At 40.0% G+C, this 21,952-nt stretch overlaps 1 protein-coding gene and 1 long non-coding RNA gene across 4 annotated transcripts in view; one reads left to right on the top strand and one right to left on the bottom strand.

The window, feature by feature from the left end:
• The window catches only part of soga1 (suppressor of glucose, autophagy associated 1), a 56,886-nt gene extending 38,008 nt beyond the window's left edge, over positions 1–18,878 (top strand). Inside the window, exons 5-14 of one of the 2 annotated variants that reach the window (XM_051880205.1) lie at positions 352–1,665; positions 3,746–3,850; positions 6,060–6,185; positions 6,345–6,575; positions 7,771–7,917; positions 8,054–8,221; positions 12,033–12,293; positions 13,404–13,474; positions 13,562–15,014; positions 15,112–18,878. In XM_051880205.1, the coding sequence (XP_051736165.1) occupies positions 352–1,665; positions 3,746–3,850; positions 6,060–6,185; positions 6,345–6,575; positions 7,771–7,917; positions 8,054–8,221; positions 12,033–12,293; positions 13,404–13,474; positions 13,562–15,014; positions 15,112–15,264 (4,029 nt within the window). In that variant the 3' untranslated portion in view covers positions 15,265–18,878. Of the gene's footprint in view, positions 1–351; positions 1,666–3,745; positions 3,851–6,059; positions 6,186–6,344; positions 6,576–7,770; positions 7,918–8,050; positions 8,222–12,032; positions 12,294–13,403; positions 13,475–13,561; positions 15,015–15,111 lie in introns of both variants that reach the window. The other variant, XM_051880204.1, reaches the window with a different exon arrangement.
• Positions 1–21,952, bottom strand: part of LOC127504999 (uncharacterized) — a 100,538-nt gene that overhangs the window by 32,159 nt on the left and 46,427 nt on the right. The gene's annotated exons all lie outside the window — the stretch shown is intronic.

Below are 21,952 nucleotides of genomic sequence, written 5' to 3'. Positions count from 1 at the left end.
AACTACCCCTTTAAACATCTAAAGTTCAGATGGATGAATAAGGTGTCTGGAGTAACTGTGCAACATGACAAATGTGTGTCGCAATTTTTTGGTGAGCAAGTCTAGCAAGACTTTTTTCTTTTGAAAAATTTTTGAAAACTGTGGTGAGGACATTATCCCACCTTAGTGACTTTCTGGCTCCTGGATCAAGATCAGCAGGTTTAACAAGCTGGTGCAGAGCAAGATTTTGACTGGGTCCACTGCCTCCTGCACCAACAATTTGGTGGTGGAAAAAGGGTATAAACAGACAGCATATTGTTCAATATTGTAGCAGTTAACAGTTGTTTGGTCTCTGCAAATGTGCCTCTCCAGCCTCCAGAGGACAGTTCAGACCTAAAGTGCCAGCTTCACTTCGCCAAGGAGGAATCAGCTCTCATGTGCAAGAAACTCACCAAGATGGTCAAAGACAATGAGGCCATGAGGGAGGAACTGGCAAAGTATCGCTCTGTGTATGGAGAGGTTGATGCCTCACTTACTGTCGAAGAGGTCGCTGACTCTCCTCACACCCGAGAAGCCGAGGTCAAAGTACACCTGAAACTTGTGGAAGAGGAGGCGAACCTTTTAAGTCGACGTATCGTAGAGTTGGAGGTGGAGAACCGTGGCCTTCGCGCCGAAATGGACGACATGAAGATCCAGGATACCCCGGGTGGAGTCGGCGTTATGGGTGGAGTCGGGAGTCACCTGCTGCTTTCCACGTCTGAGAATGTAATGGAGCTACAGCGCCATCTACAGTTTGTGGAAGAAGAGGCGGATCTGCTGCGGCGGTCTCTGATAGAAATGGAAGAGCAGAACAAGCTCTTGATGAATGAGATCAACCACTACAAGTCCGAGCTTCCCGCTGTCACTGAGATAGAGCCATCATCGTCCACAACCATTAGTTCACCCAAAATCATTCCTGGTGCTTCTGAAGAGGGAGAATCCGGTGTAAACGAAGCCACCCATAAAGAACTGCTTGCTGCCAGGCTGCAGATCGCAGAGCTGAATGGCAAAGTAAAGAAGCTCCAGTATGAGAACCGCGTGCTTCTGTCCAACCTTCAACGGTGTGACTTGGCCTCCAACCAGGGTTCCACACGTCCAGCGCTGGAAACTGATGCTGAAGCAGGGGACTCGGCTGAGTGCGTCCCAAGCCAGGTGCACCGTGAAGGCCCAGTGGGTGATGAGCAGAATGATATTCTGGAGGAAAAAAATCCTAAAGTTTCAGTAACAAGTCACACTCCTACTGCTCAGGGCCTCAGCATAAAAGACCTTCTCGCTATCCGCGACCAAGCGCAACTCATTACCTCAGCCATTCAGCTCCTGACATCACCCGACCCCTCCAGTATCACACCAGATGCAGTCTATCGTAAGATTACAACAAATGAGTCTGCGGAACCGGTTCTGCTGGAGAAGAGCCAGACCCAGAGCTCCACGCTGCCCCTGGTGGAGGCCCTGTATGGCAGACTGCAGTCCCTCCAGGCTCAGCTACAGGCCCTCAGTGAGAGGGTGGATGCCCTGGGGCAGCCCCCAGAGAGGGAGCGTGTGGAAGGGATGTCCTTGATGCCCCTGCTGTCTGAGGCGGAAGACCCTGCAGCAAATTGCTCATGCCCTGCAGATGCTCAGTTCAACCAGAACATGGCCCAACAGAAGGTACACGCCCAATCTCTTAGTCAAAAATTCCCTTGCATCTTTATTTCCTTTTTGCTTGGAGTTTTGTCTTTTTTTTACCAGCAATTTTCTTTTTTTGCTTTGCTTGATTAGATTGAGTTGTATTTACACTGCCATTTCCCTTAGAAAGGTTTGTCGACCACTAGAGCTGCACGATTAATTGTTAAAAATCACGATCTTGATTCAAAAACCCATGCGATCTCATTTCAAAATGACAATGATCTGTCTTTATGAGTGAGTCATTGAATCATTCATTCAAACTGTTTTTTTTTTTTAAATAATTCATTCAGATTAATTAAATATTTTAAATAGACTGCGATTAACATTTTGTCAGAACCTCTAGTAAATTACATTGTTTAGGTGCCTATTCAGAATTGTGGGAGAATCATAATCTCTGTTTGAAGCAAAAAAATTATTATGATTTTTAATTTATCCAGAATCGTGCAGCTCTACTGACCACTATAACAATGCATGCTTGTTATGCATTATAAGGCATCATAGTGGATAGCATTTAGGCCTCTAATGGAGTTAGATCATCATAAATTGTGATAAAGAAATCACCTATTGTGAAAGTTTTCATTTTGATTAAAGAATCCATTTTTTTTTTTTTTTTTTTGGCACTGGCTAAGTATTTTATGTCTAGATTCAAATGAGACACAATAGTATAAGTTTGCTTGTTTACTAGCATAACAATGTATGATAGAATTTGGATTTGGCTGTTTCCAATACATCTTTGACCTGACTATTTCCAGGGATGTCAACCTGGAGGGCCACTGTCCTGAAGAGTTTAGCTCCAACCCTAATTAAACACACCTGAACCAGCTACTCAAGTCTTCAGGATTACTAGAAACTTCCAGGCAGGTGTTTTGGAGCTGGTTGGTGCTAAACTCTGCAGGACAGTGACCCTCCAGGAGCGGAGTTTGACATGTGATTTAAGCACTCACAATATATTGGCTAATCCATGCCATGTATGCCATGCATCATGTTAGCAAAAATGTGTAAAATAATGATTTGATATTAATAGATATTTCCAATGAAAGATAACAGCTTAGCCTCTTAAAGGAGCAGTTCATCCAAAAATGAACATTCTGTCATCATTTACTCACTCTCATGTCGTTCCTAACCTGTTCGACTTTCTTTCATCTGTGGAACATAGAAGAAGATATTTATAACTGTTTTTGTCCATGCAATGGCCCTGTCCCAAATGGCACCCTAAACACTTGGGGTCTTCGTACGAGTCCGCACTTTCTTGATGTAACGCCGCTTTGACTGTTGGGAAGAGGTCTGCTGCAGAGACCACAAAGGGGACACTCACGAGCACCCTTCTGAAACTTAAAATGACAAATGGGACACCCTACGGTCTCATGGACTTAACAGACGCGCACACGCGGTAGCCATTGTAAGTACACAAGACCGAAAGTGCATATGAAGTGTGTCATTTGGGACAGGGCCAATGAAAGTCAGTGGGGTCCAATATAACGCTTTTGTACTGGATAAAAAACACACATATATATATATAGGCATTCATTTAGGCTCCATTAGAGGCCCAACTCTTGAGATCCAATCCAGACTCTTCCCTTCCTCTTTCTCTCCCTCTTTTTCCTCACTGCATGGGCACCATGACCTGTGGTCGCTGCTACATTTCTTTCTTTGTTTTTCTTCTCCCTCTCTTTATAATTCTTTTGTTTTCCTCTACCCCATTTACTGTTTCCTCCTCCTCAAACCAAAGATGATGCTTTCACTCCTTGTTGTTTTGTTTCTTTTTGCCATTTTGTCTTATACCACAATGACCAAACTGTTTTTCCTATACATACTTTTCATTGTCTTGTGAGTTTTTATTTGCTGGTGAGGTTTTATAGGTATCATTGTGCCATTTTCTCTTTTTTCCTCCCGTGATTCATTTCTCACTTTAAATATGTCTGTTCTGTCCTTGCATCACTGTCTATTCCTTCATCATATTCTTCTTGATCTTGTCTGTCTTCTATCATGCTCGTCTTTTATTGTTGTTTTTTTTTTTGTTGTTGTTTTCCTTCATTAACTTGCCCATGCATGCATGCAACAGCCTGACTCTAGAGACCAGCCATGCAAGGCAGAGGAGGAGAGCAACAGCCACAAAGACAGCAACAAAGACGAGGAATCTGACTTAAAGGAAACAAACTCTGATCTGGTGAGGCACTAAAACACACACAAACATTTCAGTTCTGCTACTGTCTTACAATTGGACACACAAAGGCTATGTTCCAAAACCTAAACTAACACTTTTGGACAAAAACAGAGGCAGCATATTGTGCATCCTTCAAGGAAAGAAGGCCCATTCACACCAAAAATAATAATTATAAATATAACTATAAGATAACTATATTAGCATCCACACCAGCGGACGATATTGTTCTATTTATTCTAAGCGTGCCGCAGTTTTGTTGTCTGCTGTTTTAAATACTCAAGCTCTTTAAAGCAGCATTGTTTTTATCGTTCATCAGGTGGAAGTGATTCCAACAATGTAGTTTCTATGTACCATTATAGTTGTGGTGTGGACTCTTATATCTGTATCATCATAGTTATCATCCTTGGTGTGAACAGGCCTTAAGGCAATTCCAGAATGCAGAACCAATGAGTTAAATGAAGAATTACATCCATAGAATGGTGCTCTCTCAGTTTCTCATTGGATGATTGGCAAACTTTAAAAGCTCAGAAGCTACAATGAAGGCTTAGGCAACGGACTGGTAACTCAAATCTGAGGTTCATGGGGAATTGGGATATTAGGGTTTAGGTGATGACAGCAAAGTCAATTAAATGGGACATTCGTAGACTCTAAAGAATGTTTATGTGGTTAAAATATAAAAATACCCTTGCGTCCATAAATAAAACAAGACTTGTACACCCATGCAGAGATATGAGCAAATATAGTTCTCGCTAGTTCTTGCCTAATCCCACTACGCTCTTACATTACACTATATTTACCCCAGTAAAGGCCTACTTCTTTATCTTTTTCTGTTCAATTTGATGCAGTTTGGTGCAGTAATCTGTTTAATTTGTACAAGACTTTATATGAACTACTGAGAAATATGCAGTCTTTAAACTGAAGACAGTATAAAGTATCGACAAGGTGAATAAAAATAGTCCATTATGCCGAGCTTTAAATCATGAATGCATGCATTATGTGATTTGGCGTCCTGCACGCTGTGCCAAACGCCCTTGCAGCATTTCAGAGAAACCTCCAGCCATCAACAGTTTCCACCCAAACAATTCATCACCCAGCATTTCCACTAACTGGCAAATGTGGTTTTCACAAAGAAAAAGAAACAACTGACATCTTGTGATCAAGCTCTGGTCTCATGTTTTAAATTTTAGGTAGGGCTCGCTCAATGTTGGACTGATGTTGCTAGAGTAGAAATGGACTAAGGATGCAAAAAACTGGTCAAAACTATTATTTCTGTAAAAAGTCCTGTATATTTAGCCAGATCGGACATGTTTCTTAGAGGACTTAACATAAAAATGTTCTTGAGTTGAATGCAAGGTTCTTGAGTCATGCTTTTAAAAGTTGGTCTATTTTTAGCTTGACACAATTGTTTTGCAAGGGTTTTAAAAAAACAGCCAAATGTATCCATATCTGCATATCTGTTGCTGACTTAAATACAGTCAAACCAAAAATTATTCAGACGTTTTTGATATTTTTGATATATTTTTACTAGTAGGTGCAGGACACTATAGTTCATTTATGTAAGTGAGGCAAAATAAAGTAAACTGTGACATATTATACCCAAAAATTCTACATACAGTGGACTACCAGTAAAATTGATAAACATTTGGGACCAAAAATTATTCAGACACTTTGACCTGACCATGTTTTGCTTAAGTGTTATCTGACATATTTAAAATTATTTTTTTCTGACACAGTTTAACTCTGAAATCTTGTCATATTTTATTACCATTTTTTTAAACTATAGTGAATACACTGTATTAATGAATGAAATGTTCAAGGTATCTGAATAAATTTTGGTTTGACTGTAGTTGTGGTCCTTTAAATAGGATGAATTTCAAGCACCACCACTAAAAATATCAAAACAATAAGAAAGAAAAAATAAGAAAAATCCTAGTTGATTAGTCCAGGAACTTCTAATCCATTTTCTTGGAAAAAGACAAATAATACAGACTGTGTTCTCTGCACACTTGAAGTTATGATCAGACAGATTCTAAACTAGTTATAAAGATTGTTTTTATTTTGGCATTGTACCACTGAATCATTTTGACATTTACATGGCATTAAGTTTTGCCATTTGTTCCAGTCTATTTGTATTACAAATATTGTGCAGATATAGTATTTACCAATTATTTACAATCTCTCTCTTTCTTTCTGTTTGCGTGTTGTTCTTCAGCTGACAGAGCAGGTTGGGGAGCTGCACGCTCTGTTGTCTGAGGCAAGAGAGAAGGCTCAGGGAGCACAGGAAGCGTTGTCACAGGAAAGACAGGAGCGCCATAACGACACACATAAACTCTCTCAGGTGCAAACATGTTAATACGTGTTGTACTAATTTAGATCTTTCTCAAAACACTGAATATCCAAATAAAGCAAAACCCTAACCCTAAAATCTGTTTGTTTGCAGACATGCATCCGAACATTTTTCTCCTCAAGTCACAAATTGTAATGTCTCTCTCTCTAGCTTCAGGAAGAGCATCAGAAGGCCCTCCTCCGCCGAGACTTCCAGCTGCAGAGTCTGAGTCTCCAGACGCGTCTGCAGCAGAAGCTGTGGAGTCAGGAGAGAAACCTGCTGGTGCAGGAGTCCCAGCAGCTCAAAGAGAGCCTGCTCCTCATCGGCCTCAAGCTGCGCTGGCTCCTCAAACAGTGGAGACTCGGCAAGAAACTAGACACTGAGAGCAAGGATATCCTAGAGGTATGGAAATTCCTCTAAGAATGAATTGTGCCAAAAGCAGGTTTATTTACACACACTGTTTGCATAATTTTAGCACCTGATTTACTGAAGGGATTTAATGAAAATCAGGAAATTATGCGAACATGCTTACAAAGTCTGAACGCAATAAGCACGGCACAATTCATTCATGTTTGGAACAGTTAAACGGGATTGTGGGTGGTTAGTGAATTAGATGCAGGTGCAAAAGTGGTCGGATAGTCTTTTAGCTACACTACTATTCAAAAGTTTGGGGTCAGTAAGTTTTTTTTTTTTTTTTTTTTTTTGGAAATACATTTGTACTTTATTCAGCAAGGATGCATTTAATTGATCAAAAGTGATAGTAAAGACATTTATAATGTTACAAAAGAAATAAATGCTGTTCATATGAACTTTCTATTCATCAAAAATCTTGAAAAAATGTATCCATAAAAATATTAAGCAGTTTTCAACATTGATAATAATAAGAAATGGATTGAGCAGCAAATCAGCGTATTAGAATGATTTCTGAAGGATCTTGTGACACTGAAGACTGGAGTATGGGCTCATTCCGTTCACACAGAATGCGTCTTTGCATCTAAAAACGCGAGGAATGGTTTTTTAAAAAAACGCAGTGCAGAACACGAGGGTCTCGAGACGCACTTTTGAGACGAGATGCAATAACAAACAAATAAAACAGTTTTCACGACAACTTGCTACTGCAAAACAAGAGGTCGCAAAGCTTGCCCTGCCTCTGAGTTCTTCTGATTGGTCCACTGTTTTGGAACTGACATTGATGAGCGGCTTAAAAACGCAGCGCTCATGTGTGAGGCGCTCCAAAAGACGTGAAATGTGAGCGTAACGTTCACACATGTCCTTATAGTGCGTGTTTACATAGAAAAACAATGGGAAAATAGCGCATTGGAACAGAAAAACACGTTCTGTGTGAACGGCCCCTAACGATGCTGAAAATTCAGCTTTGACAACACAGAAATAAATTACATTTTAAAATATATTTGAACAGAAAACAATTATTTTAAACTGTAATAATATTTCACAATTTACTGTTTTACTGAATTTTAAACAAATGCAGCCTTGGTGAGCATAAGAGACTTTTTAAAATATTTTACCGACCCCAGAATTTTGAATGATAGTGTACTTTGTAAATATTGTTGAAATAAAGGCCGATATGTTTTTCCAGGTTAACAGTGTCAAAGATCTCCGTATCCTGCTTGAGGAAGATGGATTGTCTTCCCACTATGGAGACAACAAGATGTCTGCTGCTGAGGAGCAACCACTCAACCCTACACCCAAAGAGCACAGCCTGGCAGAGAAAAGCTGCCCACAGGTGGGTTAAAACATAAGATTGGTCAAACACCTTACATCCGCAGGACACTAACATGATTTAGATTTAGATATCCTTATAATCCAGTCTTCACGGCTATGTAAATGTAATTATTTCCATCTCCCGTTGCCCTCAGCAGCCTAGCGGATTCGGCAGTACTCTGTCGGACCTGAAAGTGGCGCTACAAGATCTGAGCGCTGAGCTGCGCGAGGAGCGTCAGAGTTCACAGGAGTTAACACAGCAGTTTGCCCGTGCCAAAGCATCATGGGAAGTGGAACGGATGGAACTCAAGAGCATTATCACTCAGGTGAGCAGCTGTGTCCGCGCAGGACGGTCCAGATAGATGGGGGCCACATTCGTCAGTCAGGCGATTTGAACAAAAACTAGGCAAATTTTGGACCTCAGCCTCACTTAACTGAATTTATATACAAATTTTCCATAATTCATGTGCCAAGGTTTGTTTCAGCGTCCTTATTTATGCCTGAAAATACAGTTTCCTTATGGCTTGGAACTTGAAGATCAATTTGTAATAAAAGCTTATAGTGACTTTTAAATCAATATTTTCCTGTAGCCAACAGTAAATGGCATGTGTAGATCAATCTACTGTCTGCAGGATAGTGGACAATTGTTGAATTTACGGTAAAATTTACGGTATGAAGAACTATTATATAGCCAAAAATATAGTATTTGTAAATTATACAACTAAAGTAGTAATATCATCTTTCAGATATGCTTCTTTGTAAGATTTACGGTAGTGGAATGAATAATTATGCATGCAGTCATTTTCTGTTACTTATTTTTTTTATTAATTTAAAAAAATGTCTGATTTATAAAATACTTTGTTGAGTACAATTGTTGCTTGTAACACAATAAAATTTAAAAGAGCCCATAGAGGTGAATCATTTTATAGGTACTTTGCGCTGTAGGTGTAAAGTAATTACTTTAGCATTGATCTTAGTGGGTAATTTTACTCCAGCACTCAGGGCCATAGTCATTGATTTAACATACACAGATTACAGTAATTCCTCTTGGGAGATTCATTCTGAACACCGAAGCCAGATATGTTTCTTGCGACCAGTTTGCTGTCAAACAGGCTGAAGGATGCTGGATGTGACCTATAATTTTGTTATTTGATCTTCTGTTGGTTAGGACATGCACCGATAGTCTGGAAAGGGAACTGTCTGAGCCATCTGCAGTGTGTCAGCGGCAATGTGGCATTTCAATGGGGGGCGAGAGGGAGTGTGTGTGTGCTTACAGGCTTGTTGCTGGGCGCGATAGTGAAAGATGAGTTTAATATCTCTGCTCTGAGACGCATTCATGACTGCAGTCTTCTTAATGGCTTAATTAATGGGCTCGGGGAGGAACAGGACTTAGAGACAGTTAGTGGATCAGTCTGATAAACACAGAGGGCTAAAGATGAGAAACAAATAAGATATGAAGTAGTGATGCACCAAAAATAAATTTTCGGTTTTAGCTGTAACAGTTTTGGAGGGCCTAAGTCACTGACTGAAATGGTGACTATTTAATTAGCGTTGTTTTGATAGCACGTTTTGACTGTGTCAGGTGTCTGACTGTGACAATTTACGTGATGGTGTCACGTAACGTCACATTTACCTCAGGAAAGCCATTCAGTGTCCTAGAATAAAGACGTTGAAGTTCACCCAAAAGATGAAAATAAAAATGAAAATTTTGTCATCATTTCCTCATTCCAAACCTGTATGAGTTTCTTTCTTCTGTTGAACACAAAAGAAAATATGTTGAAGAATGGTGGTAACCAGACAGTTGACGGTAGCCATTGACTTCCATAGTATTTTTTTCCTACAATGGCTACCATCAACTGGTTGATAACCAACTACCATTCTTTAAAATACCTTCTTTTCTGTTTAACAGAAGAAAGAAACTCATGCAGGTTTGGAACAACTTAAGGATGTATAATTGATGACAAAATTTTCATTTTTTGGGTGAACTATCCCTTTAAAGCTGATGGTTTGCAATCTTTCAATGATAAAATACAGACAGCAATGCAAATATTTAAAGAGTAGGTAATATGAGTATAACATGAGTAAACTGCAATTGTACACACAATACAGTGGCACATGCTCGGGAAACCTGTTTGTATGGTCATTATTTTTGCCAATTTGTTTGGTGCTGCTTGTGGAGCAGAAATTGCACTGCAGCTTTATGTCAAGTGTGTTTACTCTGTAGATGTCTTAATCAGTGTGTAGAGAGCCTGGGCATGCAATTGTGTTTAGATTAGCTAAAATACTCTCTCCTCCCTTCATTGTTGTAAAGGTTGCAGCAGAAAAATAAGTACACACACACACCATCAGGTTGCACCTAAAGCAATAGCCCAATGCTTTCTAGAGAACCTAATGACACTAGACAGACCCTTTCTCCAGTACTGCTCTGATAGGTCGATACTCCCTGCCACTCCTCCTTTTTATCTGACTGCACCTCCTTTGTTTTTCTAAGACTGTGGTTGAGAGAATAAGCCAAGCGATAAAGGGAGGAATGGGAGAGGTGGGACTTGACGCTCTAGTATTAGCTGTGACCTCAGTGGCACTAATAACAACCTGTCACAGAAAATGATTTATCACTGTATTAACAAGACAGGTTATTGATACCAGTAATGCTGTTAGCATAATGCTATGAAGTCTTTTGTTGATGCTGCACATTGTCTATTATTAATTTATATAATGTGAGTCAAAGGTGAATAAAATAAATAACAATCCGCAAACATGCCACATCAACAGTCTGATGTAAAATAAAAGAATTTCTGGATAATTTTTCTTTCTCATAATCATTAGGGTTTATGAGGAGGTATCTGGGACAAATTTCTTTCACTCTTTTTAATAAAGCACATCAACCCATTAACCTTTTATTGCCATCCAAAGCAAAGCTCATTAGGCGTTATTACCGTGAGAAGCTAGTCATTCATTTTCTGATGAGTTCCCAGCAGGCTGTGTTTTAATAATCTAACTCGCATGCGCTCATGAAATTTATGAGTTCTAAAGATTTGCGGCTCCAACCGAGAGAGCAGAAGGAATTCAAAAGAGGATAAGAGGGTGTCAGCTTCAAAATTACTATTGCTGGAAACATAATACAAAATATAACCAAATATCATAATCAAATGGGATGAGTCACGTTTGAAGCTGTTGTAAACCTGGAAATACAGTATATAGTGTTGATACAACTCATGTTGTTAACTGTAAACAACCTGCAGTTAATAAAATATATTACCTGGAAAAAGAATTGTCTATTTTAATTATTGTTAATAATAAATGTAATTAATAATAATAATAATAATAAATTAATTAATAATAATTCCTTACATTTATATAGCGCTTTTCTGGGTACTCAGAGCGCTTTACATATGGAAGGGGGAATCTCTTCAACCACCACCAATGTGCAGCATCCACCTGGATGATGTGACGGCAGCCATATTGCGCCACACACCAGCTTATTGGTGGAGAGGAGACAGAGTGATGAAGCCAATCACAGTATATGGGGATGATTAGGAGGCCATGATGGATAGAGGCCAATGGGCAAATGTGGCCAGGATGTCGGGGTTACACCCCTACTCTTTTCAAAGGACATCCTGGGATTTTTAATGACCACAGAGAGTCAGGACCTCGGTTTAACGTCTCATCCGAAGGACGGTGCTTTTTGACAGTATAGTGTCCTAATCGCTATACTGGGGTGTTAGGACCCACACAGACCACAGGGTGAGCACCCCCTGCTGGCCTCACTAACAACTCTTCCAGCAGCAACCTAGTTTTCCAGGAGGTCTCCCATCCAGGTACTAACCAGGCTCAGCCCTGCTTAGCTTCAGTGGGCAACCAGTCTTGGGCTACAGAGTGATATGGCTGCTGGCATAATTATTGCTTTTATTCAATTAAGCATCTTTAATTGCATTTTGATCTGATTATTTAATGGTATTGGGCAAATAATATCTATAAAATATCATGATGTCTGGATGGTGCTGCTGTCAACATCTGACTGCAAATGCTTAGTGTGTATTATTGAGCTGTTTCTATGGTTACTCTTCTGGTTCTGAAACATCAAGTATTCTCTTTTTATCTCAGTCTCTCATTTTGTGCTTTTATCTTTGTCATCAGCTGGAGGGTAAGATGGGGAAGGCATCTGTGGCTGGGGGTGAAAAGGACTCTCCAGACCTCAAGGGGGCGCTAAAGAAGGAGCGAGAAGAGCATCAACACTTATTAGCGGACTCTTACGCTGCTGTGATGGACCTCACCAAACAACTGCAAATCAGTGAGAAGAACTGGAGCCGAGAGAGGCTGGAGCTTTTGGAGCACTTTAACCAGGAAAGAAGCCAATGGGAACAACGTATACGAGAAGCCCAGAGCAAAGGCGCACAGGTCAGATGTCATGTGAGGGTTAAAGGATTTGTTCATTTCAAAATTAAAATTCTGTCATCATTTTTTCACCTTCACTTTATTCCAAACCAGTATGACTTACTTTCTTCTGTGGAACACAAAAGGAGAAATTATGACTGTGCTGGTCACTTTCAAGTTTCAAGGGACACAAAAACACCAAAAAGCGTCCAATAAGATTCTTCTGTACATTTTTGGAAATTCTTCAATTAAACACAAAAGGAGAAATTCTGAAAGCATCAGATTCTTCAGAATTTCTCCTTTTGTGCTCCACAGAAGTAATATATTTGGTTTTGGAACAACATGAGGGTGAGGAAGGCGATGACAGAATTTTTATTTTTGGGTAAACAATAAACTTTATGGTCTAGTGAAAGACCTGGGAAGCTATGCTTCGTATTACCAAAGCTTGTTCCCCTGCTTTCATGTTTTCTTTCATGTTTTTCCTTTTAATCTGTTTTATTTGGGTCTGTGAGATTGTCATTATGACATTTTTTACACATATTTCATCCCCACACTTCGTTTACTGACTCAGGGCTCCCCTCACATAATGGGCGGATATGACAATATCTCTAAACATTTCCACAGAGCGCCGGCAGGCAGACTCCCTGTGTGTTGCATCACTTATCTGGAATTGCTGGTTTTGCATATCCATGTGGCTGTGCACAGCTTGTGTTGTCCATTTGGGAAGAACCCTGAAACAGTGTGGTCAGTGTGTCTGTACTAACCACACTGTAAGTAATGAGGCTGGAAAAAGAGATGAGACTATATAGTTTTCCCCCCTTCTTTCTTTCACTCTCTGCCTCTGTGGCAATCAAGCTCTTGTGCTCTAATTTCTTTGTTTCATATGAGATCTTGAATGATAAAAGTCTAATAACATGCCTCATTGAGAGAAATTGGGTCATTTAAATAGACATGATGAACCACACCACTATCATTACCCCCACAGAGGAAACTAGCTGTTTTGAATGACCTCATTTCCTAAAGAGAATATCAGCTGACTCAGTAATACCACATGAATGAATGGGAGTACTGTGTTGGGAGGATGACCATGGCATGCTGTAAAACTTCACTAAAATAGATCATTTTCCTTTTCAGTCTCTTCATGATAAAATGTCTGAGAAGGAAACCTTAGCAGATGTAGCCACGAGCAGTTCAGTACTGCAAAGGTAAAATGACTTCAATAAGCTCTAAACTGCATTCCCATTTTAATCAGACGTGATTGTTTTATGATAATCTCCATTCTCTCCTAACAGGACCAAATCAGTTTCTGCCCTCTCTGAATTTAAGAGTCTGCTGGACACCAGTCTGTTCCTTCCTGGTCACATGATCAGTGGAGAAAAAGAGTGCAATGTTGCACAGCACCAATCTACTGCTCCTGTCTCCATTCTGGCTCGCACCGACTTAAGTGATCTCAACAAGAAGAATTGGAAGTACCTGACCAGTGATTCGGCAATATTGGAGAAGGGTGACCAGTTTAAGACATGGGACTGCCCAAGCACCAACTCTAACAGCAGCTTCCCAGGACTGGAGCTAAGCAAGGAATACATCCAGAGAAGCTACACCGCTCCAGATAAGACGGGTATTCGCATCTATTACAGCCCTCCAACAGTGCGGAGAATGGAGAGTAGGCCAGTCAAAGAAAAGGCCCACCAGGATCCCCAGCAAGGACTATCATCTAGGGATGCAGCCATGATAGATCTATCAGGTCAGACTGCTGTATCTGCACCGTTATCCACCACTTCCTCATCCTCTTACGAGCAGTGGTTGAGCTCACTTTCACAGCAGCACAGAGACCTGCTTGAAGGACGGACAGGAGGTTCTGCACCATTCCATGGACTGGAAATTTCAGGCAACCTTAGCGATGACATGAAGGAGATGACAAACTGTGTACGACAGGCCATTCGTTCCAGTTCCCTGGAGAGGAAGTGCAGCAAAGATACTGGGAGCCAGACAGTTGGTGTTTCTAGTACTGGAACACAGACAGCACAGTTTGTCAGCATTGGCCTACAAACTGATGGCCCCATTTCAACAACTAGAGGCCTTCCAGGGAAAGCATGGTCTCCTCGTCCATCCACCTCACTTGCATCTGCACGCTCCCGACAGATCTCTTCATCTCTGGAGAAAGTTCACAGTCGCATAGATAGACCCTGTTGCTCACCAAAATATGGCTCGCCTAAGCTCACCCGCAGGGTCTCCACCTCCTCCTCCAAACTTGAGACCTCCTCAACATCCTCAAGGGATCGCAGTGTCTGGAATCTGCATAACCGTAGTGGATCTCAGAACGGTTCTGCCTGGGCACGTTCCACCACCACGCGTGACAGCCCAGTGCTTAGTGGACTAAATGATGGCTTGACCAGTCTCTTCAGTGTGGTGGAACACTCCGGAAGTGTTGAATCATTATGGAAAGCAGATCCATGCCCAGAGAGACAAGCCGCTGGGAAACCTTCTTGTCCTAGCATAGGTATCGGTCTGGGAGAAGCGGGAGCTCAGAAGTACGGCATGGTCCAGGAGTTTCTTCGAAATGTTTGTGGCAGGACTGTACCAGCTGGCACAATGGATGAACCGAAGCCTGAATGCCTACCTGGAGCCTTGATCAGCACAGACAATATCACGAAGATCGTCAATAAGAGGTTTATGAAAACACAAAGAGACGAGTTGGTAGCCACCGGAAAGGATGCAATGAGCTCAAACTCTAGTACCTTGGAGGTGAGTTTAATCATAAACAACTAATTGTGTTAGACAAACTCCCTCTTCCTCCAAAGCATAAACCCTGAATCAAGTAATTATCTTTTCTTCTTCGCAGGATTCAGTTTGTGACTGTAACTCACAAACCATCACTTCCTGTTTTGCCCGCCACTCCCGCTCCACCACACGACATACCCATGGCCAGTGCAAGCATCGAGTGCAAGAGTCATCCATGGGAACTGAAGAACGATTCGATACCAGTAATGAATGAGGATGAGGGTGGCCTCTTCTGACGCTTTCCAAAAACTATACAAAATAAACAACCGTCAACACTCACGCCACACAAACTGCCACACAAATCCACTGCCGCATACGCCAATATACACAGACACACCCTTAAACAAACACATACATACTTCATACCTTAAATACAAGACTTCAGGGTTACAACAATGGGACCTTGGAGAATTCCTGCATCTGGAGAGTTTCCAAACCAGACCTCAGTGTAACCAGCACACTTTAATGCCAAGGAAGGGGAGAGAGTAGACCTCTCCTTTAGGTCCACCATTCCACTGTCAAGATTTCACATTGTAAGTCCATCATTCCAGTGTAAACCAGCCAGTCCTGACTTTAAAGTCCACCATTCCACAGTCATTCAGTCAGACCTCTCCTTAAACTCAGCCATTCCTCAGCTTAGCCAGCCATTTCGATCCCCATGGGAGAACTTGAATAATCTAAACCCAAGTTGACACCAGGTCTTAATGAATTCATGTAGATATAAAGGGAACATACAGCATGCAGCTGAACTACACAAACCAAGAACCTCAACATGGCCTTCAGTAAAACTCTCAACTGCCCAGTGGCATAGCATTGCTTGGAGTAGCTGTAAAATTTTCCCATAACCAGCCATTGATTGATTCTACGAGTTCATGTACAACTTACCTTTTTCGAAAGTCTACAATGGAACACTTTTGCCTTTGATGTTTTGATACATCAAAGAAAGAAAGTTTCTTCCTGGAATGTGCTACCACCTAAAACCAACAAGGTCTCAATTTGGTTTTATGTTCATGATCTCCACAGACAATCATCAAACAACAAAGCTTGTTTCAACCACTGTATAAACTCTGCTACTACTTGGGACCATCTTCCATTTTCAAACCAGCCAAAATATGAAACTCAGAATCTACCCCTGGATTTCTCTAAAAAAGGACTGAATGATATGATTGATCATATTACATTATAAATCTGTCCTTATTTAAAACTTGATATTCGTATTATAATGTCGGAAGATGTCTACGAAGAGCACGTTGGTAGTGGTAGAGTAAGAGGATAGCAGTTGTTTTGTTTGCTTTGGTACTTTGTACTGTATAAGTGTTTGAACATTAGAGTACTAGCACGAAAATCTCCATTCCTTGGCTAGGATGTCCTCATGAATTTTAAAGTGTAATTGTCATTTTTATTATAATTTTTTATTATTGCCCCATGCTTCTATGGAAGACATGTTGCTGGGTGTATCTTCTGCAATCCTCTTCTTTATTTTTACTATGTCTACCTCGCCATCCTCCATCATCATGCTGTAATAAAGCTAATGGACCTTAGTTAGGGTAGACGCCAATTTTAATTTAATGTGAAAACAAGACTGTAAGGGATAGTCAGTTTAATAGGTTGTACTATTGGGTGTGTTGGAAAATCTGAACTGAGACCTTGTTCTAAATATCATTCTATGTCCTTACGGTCCTCCTCTGATTCAAAAGGTTGGTGAACTAATGCTGCATAGGCTGTTGGATAGTAGTCTGCATCAATGCGGGCTCAGCAAAAAGGTGCCTAGTGGCCTAAAGGGGGCACTTATGAGCACCCTTCCGAAACCTAAAATGACATTTGAGACATCCTATACACCAGGGATGGGCAACATCGGTCCTGGATTGCTGCTGTACTGCAGAGTTTAGCTCCAACCCTGATAAAAAAAAACTCACCTGCCTGTAGCCTTAGTAATCCTGAAGACATTAATTGGCTTGTTCAGGTGTGTTTGATTACGATTGGAGCTAAACTCTGCAGGACAGCGGCACTTCAGGACCGACGTGTTTTTTACTTGGGACAGAGCCGGAGTGTACGTCAATTCCTCACAGCCTCAATCATGCCAAATTGAACGTCGTCTACCCTGATTAAAACCCATTATCCTATTTTACAGAACACATTTGAAAGCCTCACAAAATACTAATTATGCAGATATCACATTAATAAACAGATATGTTTAACACTGAAACACTGAATGCTAATTAATTGGCCATAGTGAGATTTTGTGATTAGTGAGATTTTATCTGATAATCCCAAAATATAATCCATAATCTGACCGTTTGTCCATGTAGCTATGCAGTTACTGTAATATGAGTGTGTGCCTCCCTGTAGTGGCTTGTAATGTTTTTCTCCAATATCCAGTTGGAGTGGTGCTGCAGAAACTGAAGTTTAGTCCTTTTTGCTGGTGCTTTTCTTAGCTTTGATGACAGAACATTAGAGGAAACATTTTTGTATGCATTTCACGAGCCATAAGGATTTGTTGATTCAGCTCTTTTATAAATTGGACATTAGTGAAGTTTCAGAATAACACATTTCTCAATTGTTCAGTGTCTGGCCAAAAAAGACGGTCAGATGTCATAAACCCAGCCTATTATATCCCAGAAAGTGTCACCTCTTTATCTGTCACAGCCTTGCCATATGTCCCACAGCTACCTCTTAACTCAAAACTGTATCTTATATTACATTTAACCCATTCATGTCTCATTTTGAAGGTCACTAGAGTGCCTTTTTCAAAATTAAAGCAGCAAGATATCTTTTAGAAGTAGGAAGGTTTTGAGGAACCATCTACTGATGGCAATGAAATAATAGATGTTTTCAGAAGTCTGCTGTTAGCTACTGAACCCCCCTGTTTCTTGAAAAGGACAAAAATGACTAAGTCTGTATTCATAAAGTTAAATGAAGTGCAAATTTAATATATAGTGTATATTGTAATTGATTTCAGAAGCCAAAATACATTTTGAGGACGAGTGAAATCTGCAAATGTAATCAGTCCGTCCTTTCTTTATAAGCCATTTTAACCTGTTTGTTTCCTGAATCGAGTCTGATGTTGTGGCTTTGCTCACTTACAGATATCAGACAAAACGGTGTGCTGTCCCTTCAAGTGTCCCTTAACTGTTTAGTCTTGGCATTCATGCTTCTGAGATTGGTCACATGATCTCTGAAAAAACAGAGTGAATGACCTTAATTCAGGAGCTTTTTTTTCAATTTATCAAATGCTGAAGTCTTACATCAAACCCCACTGATGGTTTGAAATTTCCCCAAATTTAGCAGAAGAATGTAAATGATGCCAATTAGACACTTTTATAGCAATTCTTAAACCACTGACAGAAGTTTAAAAGGTCATGTGGTTGGTGGTTCTAGATTTAAAGGAGTTGTTTTCATGAGAGCAGCTCTCTAATTGTCCTTTCCATTCACAATATTGGTCTCCATCACTCGTGTCATCACAGCACTGTTTTAATGCCTAGCAATATATAAAACACCTTGTCGCTTATCGTTGTCAATATCGACTGCTAAATTATTATAAAGAGAATGCGTGTATATATTTTTTTTTTTGTTTCCGTTTGAAATCTCTTTTGAATGAAAAAGATGACGTCAGATGGAAAATGAGGAAGATTTCTAAATGTTTTAACTTGAAATCAAATATACTGTAAATAAATACACAATTTTTACTCTTTCTATCCTCGTGTAGGAAACTTTGAATGTCTCTGCCAACTTTGAGCTTGAATTCTGTACCTTTCCTCACCTGAATTAAAAACATGAGAAGATTTTGTGTAAATAGAAACATTTTGAAAATAAAAGTGCTGAAAATTTCTTGTTAGACTTTCTTTTGTCCCTTTTTTTTACATCTGGGTTTGGGATTGCAGTAGGTTGTTGCCGCAAATATAATTTTATACTTGTCACAATTCACAAATTAACATTGGCTGATGAATAATGGGCATATTATAACTGTTCATATGTTATCTGAAATGTGAAATTGAAAGTTATGCAGAAAATAATTAGCATTGATTAGTTGTTTTCTACAACAGATTAAATGCACCAGATGTCATTCAAATTAAATAGTCACTTTCTGTTTTAAGAGCATTTTTTTGTGATCCACTTTTTTACATATTCAGTCTGCACTCATCAAGCTATATAATTTCCACTCTTTAATCTCAGCACATTCTTTTAACATGCATAAATGTGATGCAGCAGGAAATTACTATAGTCTCTCCCCTTTGTAGTAGAGAGTGACAGAGTGGTGTGGTAAATGTAGCTCTAGGTTGTAACGGTTCATGTCCAGCTGTGGATTGTGAGTCTCGGTCCAGCTGGATTCCTTCTTCCCACACACACACACACACACACCAGCTGACAAAGGGACCGTGGAAGTCAAACTCAAGATCATTTCTGTGTTTTTGCATGCATGTGTGGTGTCGGGTTCACTGGATTAGAACATCTGTGATATTCTTCAGGGGCATTTTCCTGTCTGCCAAGATTTTCCTTTTTTTGAAAATAAACTAGTTTACATTTGAATCTGAGTGCAGAGAGAGAGACAGAGATACAGGAAGTGACCAAACAGTTGCATCATTCAAAAAGAGAGAGATTTCCTGTCGCAATGGGATGACACTGGCATTAGCATTCATAGTGTGATTCAATGCAGGAGGCAGAGAAGAAAAAAAAGAAACCATAAGGGAAAAGCTGTGGCTCTGAATGTCATATGAGGGTTTTTCCTTTCAAGCTGTGATGCACAGCAATAATACACTCCATTTCATTCTCCACTGAGCATAAACATGCACACACACACACACTTTTGAGTTATAGTGTACTTTGCGACCACTGCTGTCTTGCCCATACAAATTGGTAAGACAAACTCCACAGTACAACAAGCTAGTGAGTTTAAATAAGTGATTATGTTTGCTCATTTTTACATTTTAGAATTAATATGTGATCTTGGCTTGCACTTAGACCCTTCCCACCAAGTTTTATTTTTATTTTTAAATGCTATTTATTGAGTTTCGGTCATTTTCCATTCACCATTCATCACAATTAATGTGTTCTCTTGATTCAAACCATGAATCGTGTTTAAATTATTATGGTTACACTTACTAATTATAAGTAACTTTGCAACTACATAGGGCTTTTCACACTTGAAGTATTTAACCCTGGGTCATACTAAACCCCGGGTAAATGAAATCCTGGGTTATCTTGCTTCACATTTCACACTGCTTATATTTTACCCAGGGTTAACAGTTAATCCTGAGTATTTATAAGCTGCTATTTCACACTGTACATTCCTAAACCCCGGGTTAAAGTCCTTATTTGCATATTTGCGGTGACAGTGTCACTGATTAGACGAACTCGGTACTTATGTTTACATAAAGGCTTTAGCATTGCGCATCCTCATACTGTATATTGCAGAATTTGCTGACTGATAGTAGTATCAAGTTAATCCTGAATGGACTTTTCAGACTATAAAGGTAAGAATGAAGCTCTTTTTTTCACTCCAGTTGTCGTGTTTTCTGTTGCTATTTGACATTTTTCCATACAAACACTGAAAGTTATACAACATGCGGTGTTTCCTTGACTGTCCAAAGCACGTTAATACTGGGCACGAGATTGGTTGTTGGTTGCTAAGCATCTTTTAACATTCTAACACCACTCCATTTCACACTGTACAAGGTTGGCACCGCAATGAGGGGTTAACACGGCAAAAGTGGTGCTAATCATGCTCCAGAGCAGAGTTTCATAACCCCGGGTAAAAAGTGGCGCTAACTCCGCTTCTAAATTACAAGTATGAAACGCTCCTTTACCCGGGGTTAAAAGCGGTGTTTAGAACAACGAAAACCCGGGGTTAAGTGCAGTGTGAAAAGCCCATGTCAACTAACTCTCAAGCTGATGACACATGGGGCAACTTTTTGAGCAATGTTGCCGAGCAATGTTGCTTGGGCACTTTCCCATTGAGAATGGGCAACAAATTTCTATCTGGATGCTTTATATTGAAATTTGTTGCTCATTCTCAATGGGAAAGCACCCAAGCAACATCACTCGACAACATTGCTCAAAAAGCAATAATGCAGAATTTTTCTGTTCAGCTTTATACTGTGACATTTTCTCCTTTAAAAATAATAGTTTAATAAACAAAATAATTCTTAGACTTTTATTTGTACTTTTTTAACATCATGGTGGGGACTAGGTTGTTACCACAAATATACTTTTAGACTTAAAATAAGTCTAAAATTATTATTATGAAATAATTAAAAGATAATTGGGTTTTTCTGACAATTTTAAGCAAGCGACATTAGCCTCAACAAGCTCAATAGTTCTACACTGTTATGAGAAAAATCATAGTAATCATAGTAATTTTAATAGGAAAATATTGCTCTCCGCGCAACATTGTGTGGTTTGGAGCAGTGATATGGCTAAGGCCACCATTAGAGATTCTGCATTAATCTTAAACCCTGGCCTTACATTATTTTGAATGTAATTGCTGATACAAAACTCAAGATGATTCTAATTCCCGCACAAACCCATCAATAGCACAGTCAAGCTCTTCACTGGCTCTGATGCTGAGTCAGATGTTCTGTAAGCTCATCCCGATTAGATGGAAATCAGTAGCTAGGCTGAGGTGGCCACTGGTGCTTATGTAGGTCAAGTAAGAAGAGAGTGATACTGCTTATCTTGTAAACCCCTGCACTGGAATTTTCTCTCTCACAGAGTACAGATTGATCAGGTAGACAGTCTCACCTTTAAGTGGGAGAATATGTGCTTGTGCTTTTTCTGAGATGGACGATACTCATTAAAGCAGCTGTGGCTGCAGTTTATGTACCTTAAAGATCCTGTGAAATCAAAACTGTAGGGGTGTGACGAGATCTCGAGTTTCAAATCTCGCGAGATTAAAATGTGACGAG

This window comes from Ctenopharyngodon idella, chromosome 22, assembly GCF_019924925.1.
Source record: "Ctenopharyngodon idella isolate HZGC_01 chromosome 22, HZGC01, whole genome shotgun sequence".
NCBI lineage: Eukaryota > Metazoa > Chordata > Actinopteri > Cypriniformes > Xenocyprididae > Ctenopharyngodon > Ctenopharyngodon idella.
The sequence above is the reverse complement of the archived record's forward strand: the minus strand, read 5'-3'. Positions and strand labels throughout refer to the sequence as shown.